This window comes from Macrobrachium nipponense, chromosome 4 (assembly GCF_015104395.2).
Source record: "Macrobrachium nipponense isolate FS-2020 chromosome 4, ASM1510439v2, whole genome shotgun sequence".
In the NCBI taxonomy this organism is placed as follows: Eukaryota; Metazoa; Arthropoda; class Malacostraca; order Decapoda; family Palaemonidae; genus Macrobrachium; species Macrobrachium nipponense.
The window spans coordinates 52,953,682-52,965,586 of NC_061100.1; the positions used below are offsets into that span (position 1 = coordinate 52,953,682).

At 36.9% G+C, this 11,905-nt stretch overlaps 1 protein-coding gene across 1 annotated transcript; it reads right to left on the reverse strand.

Moving 5' to 3' along the window:
* Positions 1-5,467: 5,467 nt before the first annotated feature.
* LOC135211361 (anti-sigma-I factor RsgI5-like) lies at positions 5,468-7,764 on the reverse strand. The gene is made up of 2 exons (XM_064244674.1): positions 7,164-7,764; positions 5,468-6,061 (listed from the first exon to the last, which is right to left on the reverse strand). The coding sequence occupies exons 1-2, from the start codon at positions 7,548-7,550 to the stop codon at positions 5,468-5,470; spliced, it is 981 nt and encodes a 326-aa protein (XP_064100744.1). The 5' UTR covers positions 7,551-7,764.
* Positions 7,765-11,905: the final 4,141 nt, after the last annotated feature.

Genomic DNA, 11,905 nt, shown 5'->3' on the forward strand with positions numbered 1-11,905 from the left:
ACAAACCACCAACACAAAAGTAATAATATATAATTTACCAAAAATGAAAAAAATAAACATGCACCAATTCTCTCTCTCTCTCTCTCTCTCATGCCACATAAAAAAAAAAAAATTATCGTACAACTTTTTCTAATGCATTGCAATTACAACAAACCCACTAATGTCCATTGAATCCCAAGGGACATCAAAATAAAATACACCTGTGAGCAAATTAACACCAATAAAAAAAACAAGTAAACTTTTACACTTACGTCCTCATTGGTGCGTAATACCCAGTAACACTTGCAACCGCCACTATTATATATCCCGTTTCCCCCAAGAAACACAGAAAGACGCCATACACTTAGAAACTAGCTAACCTCACTGCCAAACGCCCAGCAGTAGCTACCGGCTTAAATTCCTGATTATCAGATAAGTTCCCCTCAAATCAGCAAAAGAGTCAGTTGCCAATATACATAACCATAACCACTTTTTCCCAACATATGCCTAAACTATCTAATTCTAGTCTCTCCAGAAACGTAACCTATACGCTAGAATGCCCATTTTCCACCTGCTACCAATCTTTTGCGAGGTCAAAACGAAACTTGTTTAAATGGTTTGGAGAGAACTCCTAACATGGTAAAGTGACCTACTTTTCGTGCTTCCCTTTAAGTGTCGCCGTCTAAAGCTAGCTGAAAGGCAAATATCAAACTCTAGGCTAATTCAAACTCCTACTACTACAAAGATATACTTTTTATTTCCCAAAAATAGCTAACATGAAAATGGAATAAAATGGGTTAAGAATAACTTAAAAAAAAGGAAACGTTAAACTATCATATTCTTCCCAAAATCATATTTACCCCCTCCTATCTCTTTCTGTCCAAGAATTCATAGTTTATCAAAGTCAAAAACAAGTAGAGAAATCCCATTTTTCTATATGGTGACTTTGAATCCATTTGAAAATGAGAATATAATTACCAGACAATCAAAAATTAAAATTCGTCTATAAAATGTCACATCGCACTCTCCTTTCTCAAGAACTCAACTCAATGTCATTTCACTTTTACCTTTTCCGACGGACCTCCAATGCCTCTTCTACACCGAAATCACTTGTGTCCACTTTGACAGTTTGTCTTCTAATTCCCCCAACAATTCACATAATAGAGATTATAAGTCATTTTCTGGGACTCATATTACGAATGTACGCATACTACATACATGAAACTTGATAACTTTTCCCTTGATTAACTCATGTCTTTGGAATGCCTCAACGAACTCAATTATGCACACTGCACGTTTTCTATTTGCTTTTCATCTCAGCATCTCCGAGGAATCCAGTGTTCGCACCTGTTTCTAACTGGCAAGAGCTAAAGTTATCAACCCTACTATTTAAATACATATCTCTACCAGTGCCTTTAAGATACATTATCATAAATCTATCCTCTTCTTACTTGCAGAACGATAATCAAAATGAAGTCTTTATAAGGTCTAGTTCATGATCAGAACTTATGGCTTAAGGGCAAGATTGGATTTCAACGGTGAATGGAAGGAAAACTTTAAGGATCAAATTCAAAGGGAATATATTTACAAGTTAATTATTCGATGTATCACAAGTGCCATAAGGGCGTTAGGATTCTCAATGACCAACTTATTACTAAAAGAACAGTTGCCTGTAGCACTTGGGCCACGTGATCGGATTGCCGACACGTGCTGAGGAATTGGAGCATGGATATGGATGTATGCCCAGAGCTTTTGGATAAAGAAGATCCACCTCTCTCAGCAGGGATGAAGGCAATAAGATATCTGAAACAAGGTATTGCTCTATAACCACATGTGCAACACACAAAGTACTGATCAAATCTTCAGGCTTGCTTAATATAAATCTTACATTCTCAGAATTTCCTCAAAGGGCAAGAAATGACAGAATTACTTCACAGAAAGTTATTTTACTGAATGGGAGGGTGTGAAACAGACACCGACTTACGTTTTCTCCCTTGATAAATTCTCTTAGCAACTGCTAATACCGGGAGGTCATTCCAGCAATGAGCACTAGTAAATCACATTCAGGAACCACAGCGCTTAGATTAGATTAGCTTCATCGGACAGGGTAAGACAGCTGTGTGGGGATGACAAGGGATAGCTATGAACGTTCGCACAGGTATGTAAATGGGATAAAATTACAGAAAAGAGACAAAAGTTACTATCAATTACACCCATACTTCACCGTCTTTGGTTGCTGGTCTCCGCTTTTTAAAGGGCGCCAATGAAGGAACGGAAATTCACTCTAATGCCATCCGTGAGGTACCTATTCAGTATGGGTATGGGTATGGTACAGATATGGGCATGGGTATGATACATATATGGGTATATGTATGATACATATATGGGTATATGTATTATGTATTACTAAATATTATGTGTTATAGCTTCTTAAAGATGTAATTAAAGAGAGCTAAGATTACAGAGTAAATTCTTTCTATCAATTCGGATTATAATGTCTTCTGCAAGAAGACATTATAATCCGATATGCAGTTTTCCAGGAGGTCTTCAGGAGCTGAAGACGGCTTCACAGGATCCTGGAGTCTGTGAAGACACCTTCCGTAAGACTTTATAAACCAATGAACGGTTCTCCAGGAATTGTTCAGGAGCTGAAGACGGCTTCACATTATCCTGGAGTCATTAAGATTTTAAAGCCCAGCTCTAACGTTCAGTTATGCCTGCACAATTGTGCAGGCAAAAATTTGCCACTAACAATACAATCTTTTTACTCAGTCCTACGTAGCGGCCACGGTATCAACACATGATACTCTGGATGTAAACGTCAAGTAAGACGTCCAGCTAAAGAGTGGTTGATAAGAACGAATTAAATACCCTTATGTGAATTCGTTAAGAGTTTAAGTTTGGCCCCAAGGACTTTCATAAGGTTTAATGAATATTTTATGAACGACGGATGAGTTCCATTGAAAAATAATTAAGTTCGTAATCTTTTGCTTTCAGTTCAAAGGCCTAATATTTTTTCTATTTCATTCAAAGGTTTTAATACTGACGTGTTTTCATTTTTAGATTGACTTTCGTATGACGTGTTACAATATATGAAAATCCATAGTTTACGACTGTCTCCCTGTGTTTCTTTAACGTGTTAATTACCCTAATTTCATTTCAAAACGAACTTCCGTGAGATGTAAACAATTAAAAAACATATAGTCCAATATTGTTTGATTTTGTTGCGTCAGAAGGTAGAATATTATTTTGTGCTCATTTTAGAAATGAATTACATGTTGCATAATCATGTGTAGACGCATTCTTGTTTTACATTATTTTTTCTCATTGGAAAACTTTCTTGCATATATGGTTTATTTGCCAAAGCAAAGTCTCATTCATATAGATTTCAATAAATTCTACAAGACATTCAGGAATGATGCTGCCACTTTCAGCCTTCATTATACACTATTATCTTTCCCTTGGAAAAACGGCATAATCATGAATATACATTGTTCTGACTTCCGTATCAATTATGAAAGCAAGTAAATCCAATATATCATTAATTTATCTACAAATACTTTTCAGTTTAATAAAACCCAACTCAATGTTCTTGATTGGTATATGTTTATCTGTCCGCGGACGGAAAGCGAACGGTTGCCAGATGCTTTTAGACAAAACTAGCTTCATATTAACAAAGAATAACCATTGTTAACCACTTAACAAAGTTAATGTTTTGTTTACGGTAAGTACAAGGTAAAAACATGCATTTACAATGTGTAAAAAACACACCTTTTACTAAAAGGTTGTGACAGCAATATCTTCAAACTGCTCCTTTACCTCGTTGTCAAGTTCCAGTTCTTCATTGTTGCTACTTGTGCTTGGAGTGGATGGCTCGGTGAAGAAGACTGGTGCATATTACTGTTAAACAGTGTAAGCATATCTGGTGTTACTGTGAAATCTTTGCAGCACTTATTTGTCAACATTAAGTGAGACTTTATGCGCAAAATAGATTCCAGTGTGCTAACATTCAATTTATTTCTTTTGATGTTTGTCACGACAGAAAATAGTCGTTCAACATATGCATTGCTTACTGGAATTGAAAAAATATTAAACACAATTTCAGCAAGTTCTCTGGAGCGGTGTTCTTCTAAAGCATTCTCATGTTTAACTACAGCTGCCTAAAACTTAACAGTTATGGCGGGAAGTTCACCTTTAAATTCCTTCTCTCAGTTGACAAACAGTAGCTTATCGTATTGAGAACATAACTATCATATTGAGAACATAACTTTGCTGTGTCCTCATCTTTTGCAAAGTCATGGAATGATTTGGGAAAATCCTTGTATGCTGTTCTTACTAGAGATAAACATTTTTATGGTTGAAACAATCTGAGAGTTGTTACTGTGGAAGAATTATCATCACACCGTTTATCTAACTGACTATTCGCTTCAATTAGAAATTGTAGACATCTTCCTTTTATTGTTTCCTCATATTCTGCAAACAATTTTGCATCCTTTACACACATCTCAAACTTTATCTCCTACAATATTTTATATACTATATACATAATGTTAAATTCATCAGGTCAGTAAATTAGCCATAATTAACCAAAAGACAGGTGGCTGATGTCCAGGAAATATTTTTAGCCTCATTGCTCGCAAATTAGCCACATTGGCTAAAAATAGCCATATCTGGCAACCTTGGAACTGAGCCAAAAAAATTGCCACCATCACATTAACGATTGAGATGAGCGATTTACTTAGGCCGTCTGCGCAGGACAGAAAAACTGTGCAGGTTGTCCACACTTAAGCCCCTATTACACGTATCCGGTTTCCTACGGCCAACCTGGCCTACGGCGCCGTAGGAAAATTCTGGCCTACGGCTAGAGTTATTACACGTATTTGCACGGCCGGTGGCAAGTGGGTGAGTGTGGCACTGTTTGTGGTGGAGGAGTGACATGTCTTCTCTCGACGACAATCTCGTTGCTATTGCTCTAGCATGCTGTTTGAAGGTGAAAACAAGAAAAAGGAAGATTTGGTCCAAACATTGGCTGCGTAAACGACAAAAATACTGTCATGTTAACTTAATGAAGGAACTAGCACTAGAAAAAGATGACTGGTTTAACTACATGCGAATGGATCATGACACATATTTGGAACTCTTAAGTCAGGTATCACCTTTAATAGAAAAAAAGGACACTTGCATGAGAGAAGCAATCAGTCCACATGAGCATCTTTCAGCCACTTTGAGATTTCTTGCTACAGGAAGAACATATAGCGATCTAAAGTTTACAACAATTATATCGCAGCCTTCTCTCAGTGCAATAATCCCAGAAACATGTGCAGCAATCTACAAATGTTTAGGCCCAAAATATCTGAAGGTAAGTTTATTTTGCACAGATAACTATAATTTCTCGTTTTAGTATGAAACATTCATACCAGGTTAATTAAAAAGTTTCAAACTTTATTCCAGAGTATCCAAGGTTCATAAATGTACATGTGTACCTACATTACATTTGGAGAATATCATATGTCTCATAATTGTAATCCGCACTTGGGCTTGGAGTAGGTACAGGAGTGCTAGACAGAGATGGAGCTTGGTAATGACTTGGGCTTGGAGTAGGTACAGGAGTGCTAGACAGAGATGGAGCTTGGTAATGACTTGGGCTTGGAGTAGGTACAGGAGTGCTAGATAGAGATGGAGCTTGGTAATGACTTGGGCTTGGAGTAGGTACAGGAGTGCTAGATAGAGATGGAGCTTGGTTTTGGGCAATTCGTGAATAGGGCGTCAATGTGCCCATTTCACCCTCGAAGATAGCGTCATTTATTAGCTTTTTAACAACCGGATACATCCCCGGGTTTGCTAAATGCAAGCTTTGTAACCTTTTAGCCTCATACATACCAAACACATCATATTCCGAATTTGGAGGTGCTTCCATCCTTTTTGCTACAAGGTCCAAAACAGGATCAGCTTTGCCTTGTACCGATCTGCGCCTTTTTGGTGGTGCCGGTAGGACTGATGTAGTATGCCGTGAAGGCAGTAGCGATGAATCATCCTCATGTTGGGTTTCCCTCTCTTCAGTAAGATCGTCTTCTTGAGATTGCTGAAAAAAAAGCAAAATAATTAGTAACATAAACATGGAAATTCTGTTTTGAAAGAAAGAAATAGTAGTTCTAAAATTCTATAAGTAAAATAGGTATTTATTTAAATAACTTCCAGTTCATTCTAGCATAGTCTATAAACCTTATATGTTAAATAATTCTCTATTACTATTTTTTTAAGTTTCCATCAACACAGCATGAGTGGGAAGAAATCGCAAAGGAGTTTGAGAGAGTCTGGAATTTTCCACACTGCGTCGGAGCTGTGGATGGCAAACATGTCAAGATTGTGCCACCTCCAGAATCAGGATCATTCTACTACAATTACAAGGGTTTCCATACTATGGTACTAATGGGCATTGCCAATGCAAAGTATGAATTTATTCTTTGTGATTTCGGCATCAATGGACGAATTTCAGACGGAGGGGTAATAAACAGGACCACTTTTTATGACAAATTGTGCAAAGGACATTTAAATCTTCCGCAAGAAAATAAAATTGAAGGTTCTGAAAAAGTATTACCTTATGTGTTTATAGGCGATGAAGCTTTTGCTATGAGAACTGACTTTTTAAGACCCTTTAGTCAAAAGGACTTATCATATGAGAGAAGGATCTTTAATTATCGCCTGAGCAGGGCTCGCAGAATTATCGAAAACGTGTTTGGAATTTTGGTTTCGCGCTTTTGTATCTTTCAAACTGCTATAAATTTATTGCCAAGAAATACTAAAAATGTAGTATTGGCTTGTTGTGCACTTCATAATTTTTTACGTGCAAAATGTATCAGGTATTCTATCCCAGATGAGTCTGATGAACAAGCTGAAGATAATATGAGTCAAGTCGAACAATCACTAGCAGGCTTGCAAAGAGGGACTATGAGAAATACCCCTAATGCTGCTAAGAAAGTACGAGATACATTCATGAATTACTTTAATAACGAAGGAAAAGTTGCATGGCAGGACAATGTATAATATTCTTAGTTTGCTTTTCTACTGAATGGTAATGAGTTATCCAAATATTTAAATAAAGAAATAGTGTGAATTATTCAACTGAATATTTGTAAGCTTTCTTTTGTTTGTAAATAAAATATGACATGATTATATATACATACCTCTTCATTGATTTCCTGTGTATTAAGGCTCATGTTTGAAACAGATGGTTCATATTCCACATTTTGGTCTTTGATGAAATGCATCAGATGAAAATATGAGAGTTTTGGCGTATAAATGGAGTCTGAACCGCTCCCCGAACTTTTAGACGCTTGCACTTTTTTAAGCTCTTTATTGTATGAGCTCCTCAAGTTGTTTATTTTCTTAACAACAGTATCTTTATTAGCACTAGGATCAATTTCTTGAAGTTTATTTACTAATTTACCATATGCTGCATTTCTCACTTCTCTGTTTGAATAATCCTTAGATTTAATGAACCACAAACATGGCTCATTTCGATAAATTTCTATGAAGTCACTCAAGAAATCTCTGGCGCAAGAGCTTGCCATGGTGGCGACCTTCCACTGTCAGGTGCAGCCTCAGACTGATGTCATACCATATGGTGAGCAATTACACGCTACGTCCTCAGTCGTGACGTACGACGGCCATACGGCCAACTTTAGTACTGGCGAAAGTTCATCCGGCCGATTTGCTATCACACGCTCCGGTTTGAACATATGCTAGCGTCGCGACCGACGGCGCCGTAGGAAACCGGATACATGTAATAGGGGTAACGTTCAGTTATAACTGCGCAGGCCGACTGTCCAGCAGCAATGCCGTTTTTTCTTCACAACATTGGCTTTTAGCAGTGGACATAAGCAGTTCTTCTGATTTTTTTACGTTATTTATGATTTAATGGTTAGAATGAGGAAAATTTAATGGTTAGAATGCGTATTTTCTGATGTATAATTATTTCCCGTTATGTAAAAAAGTAATAAAGTATTTTTGATGAAAAAAATAAAGGATTTCAATAAAATTAATATCTATAAAGAAGCAGGATATGTTTTATAACTTTATTTTCATAATAAAACATAAAAAAGCAAAGTGAAGAATTTTATTCCTTGGTGCCGTGGCCTGTGGTCGGAAAAGCCACGGGGGGTTGCCAGATGTCACCAGAAAGCCACACTAGTAGACGAAATTCCTCAAAACGGCAACTATGCTGTCCAGTTGTAGCTGCTACAGGACGTAAGTGCCAGGCTTAAGATGGCGTTATAATCCAATGGATATTTCTCCAGGAATGCTTTAGAAGCTAAATACGACTTCAAAGGATCCTGGAGTCGTGAAGACGTTTCTAAGAAGCCGTTATAATTAAATGAACGTTTCTCCAGGAATCCTTCAGGAACTGAAGACTGCTTTAAAGGATCCTGGAGTCTTTAAGGCTTTAAGAAGACGTTATAATCCAATGGGCATTTCCCGAGGAATGATTCAGGAGCTGAAGATGGCTTTAAAGGATCATGAGGGTGAGAAGGCTTTTTTAAGAAGAATTTCTCATCAATGGGCATTTCTCCGGGAATGCTTCAGGAGCTGAATATGGCTTCATAAGATCCTGGATTTGTGAAGATATCTTTAAGAAGACGTTATAATCCAAAGTCGGGTTTAGAAGATACTGGAGTCTTTAAGACTTTAATAGTAAGTTATAATCAAATAGCAGTTCTCCAGGAATGCTTAAGGAACTGAAGGGTCCTGGAGTCTTGAAGACGTCTTCAAGAAGATGTTATACAATGGTAGCCCGGACCATTGAGCTGTAACGAACGAGGTATTAACTGTAACCCCTACTGGTGTTTAGGAGTAGACTTATAGACTGTGAAACTGACCGTCTGCCGAAAATATATGGGTGGCCCACTTAACAAGCACCACTAATTGCTTGTTAGATGTTGGGTCGAGATCCAGTATATGAGATAAAACAGATGAAACTATTATATATTATATACTTGGACTAACCTGATTATAGAATGTCCAGTGACAGACACACTGGAGGGTGGGTCCCCCCCTGACAGACACACTGAAAAGGGGGTTATTGGATCTAGATCCAAATTAGGAGATACCAAGTACAATTTACATTACAATAGTACTGCACATCCCAGAGTACAGTGATGGTAATGACAGACATTTTAGTTGGTGGTTACTCCCTGACAGACACCCCACAACGAGTGGGGAGGGGAGGGGAAGGGGGAGGGGAGGGGGAGACAGGATCTGCATCCAACATTGGAAATACAAGTAAAAACTTGCTCTACAATAGCACTGCATATCCAAGAGTGTTGTGATGGGAATGACAGACAATTTAGTGGGTGGTTACCCCCTGACAGTTACCCCACAACGAGTGGGGAGGGGGAGACAGGATCTGCATCCAACATTGGAGATACCAAGTAAAACTTCCACTACAATAACACTGAATATCCTAGAGTGCTGTGATGGCAATGTGAGTACTGTGATGGCAATGACATTTTAATGGGCGTTTTCCCCCTGACAGACATAACCAACGACTGGAAAGGATAGATGGGACACCTTGAAATGATTCAAAATATATTATAGGCAATATTAATATTAAAAATATTCAACAAGAAAATGGTAATTTTCTGGAATTCGTGATGCTCATACAATTTAAAAGGCAAATAATGCAAGAAATATTGTGATGCTATGAGATAAGAATTACTGCTGGAGTTATTTTTTAAAAATTCCCATTGAGCTATGGAATATTTCACGTCATTAATTCCGTTACATCTATATGATGAAAACTATCCCATCTCCCCCTCTTCACTCGTTGTCGGGGTGTCTGTCAGGGGGTAACCACCCACTAAACTGTCTGTCATTACCATCACAACACTCTAGGATATATAGTGCTATTGTAATACAAATTTTACTTGGTATCTCCAGTGTTGGATGCAGATCCTGACTCTCCCTCCCCACTCGTTGTGGGGTGTCTGTCAGGGGGCAACCACGCTATTGTAGTGCAAATTTTTCTTGGTATCTCCAATGTTGGATGCAGATCTTGTCTCCCCCTCACCACTCGTTGTGGGGTGTCTGTCAGGGCATAACCACCCACTAAACTGTCTGTCATTACAATCACAGCATTCCAGGATATGCAGTGCTATTGTTCTACAAATTTTACTTGGTATCTCCAATGTTAGATGCAGATCCTGTCTCCCCCTCCCCATTCGTTGTGGGGTGTCTGCATAATTTGCCTCCGAAAATGTCAAAGCTATTTAGTATATAGATATTATATTAGACTTTATAAATTTTGATACATCTTTAAACATTTATCATTTATGGATTAAATTTCAAAAACTATTTTCTATATGTATTTTATTAATGGTAGTTTCTTTATTATCAAAATTTAGATACCAGAATTTAAAGCATTGTATAATGGTTTTTTTTCTTTTTTTTTTTTTTTACAAAGAAAGAAAGATGTTGTCGAAGTTAGTATGGCCATAGAGATATGCTAAATATCGCTATTTGACCGCATTATCAGATGAGAAACCACAAAACAGCAACATTGCTTTCAGGTCAAGCTTATATTATATTCTATTGACGAAGAACAGATGGAGAAACTAGGTAAACGGGTAAAACTTTGTTTAATTTAGACTTAATATTTGAGGTAATAAATATTATATAATATTTTCTTAAAAATATAATTATGCAAGACAGCAAGATTAGAAAATAAATTCTTTCTATCAATTCTTTCTTCCTCATATTTAAACTACTTATCTGTTAATAAAAGTTTTCAACATTAAGTATGGCTGGTCTAGGATAACACTAAAATACTGAAACGTTTGTTTACTTGTATAAACACTTCGAGATCCGCGAGGCCACAGCAGAAGGAGTCGAAGACAGCTGGATTCTTGAAGGCTTCTTCCGAAGATAAAAACGGAGAAGAAACTAACGAATTAGTGAGGAAATTCGCATTTGAGGTGCTACCATAGTCTGAGGCAGTGGTGTAACTGGCATTCCCTCAGTGGGGACCACTAGTTGGGGTCAAGATATATTTTGGGGGTAAAAGAAGATTACACTAAATTAAAGTACCAATTCTGTAATTAATAAAATCTACTATTCTCGAATGTATATATCTCCATGCGAATGAAGGAAAATATCAGTAATGGTAATTAGTAAATCTGTGTTTGAAGTTGTAGATCTTAACTTTTAATTAATTTTCAAATCTGACTATAAACAAATGTATCAAATACTGTAATGCAATTTTCCGTACAACCTATATTCAGCACTAGATAAAGATTTTAATTTTCTTCTATAGTGTAATATCTTTGTCATGTAACTATACCAAAATAGTACATATCATCAATAACACAAAAGACTTATAACCCTCCAAAACCTCTTCAAAATTTTAACCTATCCCATTCCCTCTTCTTCATCTCCTCTCCCTGGAAATTAACTCTAAGCAGCAGTAGCAAGGTGCATAGCACTTATTCAGAACTGTAACTATAGTGTCAATCACTTCATGCATAAGTTGATAACATGAAGTTGGATCAAAATATAATAAACACATATGTCATTTGTGTTAAAAAATTATAACTATATCCATTCATTTCTCAGCTGTATGCAAGTTGTAAAGGTATAAGAACCAAAATAACGTCATTAGATATATCGCACAACTGCAAATAAACTAAAGATATTTCAAAAACTTTCGTAGCTACAACATTCCAATGGCATGTAAATGGATAAGTAGATCAAATAAAGAATGGATCAAATCGGATCAAAATAATCATCAACAGCACGTGTCAATTGTTAAAAAAAAAAAAAAAAAAAAAAAAAAAAAAACATGATCGCTAGGGCGAGAATATGTGCTTTTGACCACCAGAAAGTTCAAGTTTAGCTGCAAAGGGAATTTCAACTGGGAGGCCAATGGGGGGCC

Excerpts from the sequence above, each read along its gene's own strand:
- LOC135211361 (XM_064244674.1), bottom strand. The coding sequence starts at position 7,550 with ATGGCAAGCTCTTGCGCCAGAGATTTCTTGAGTGACTTCATAGAAATT. Across the intron at positions 6,062-7,163 it reads CACAGGAAATCAATGAAGAG|CAATCTCAAGAAGACGATCT; the intron begins GTATGTATATAT and ends CTTTTTTTTCAG.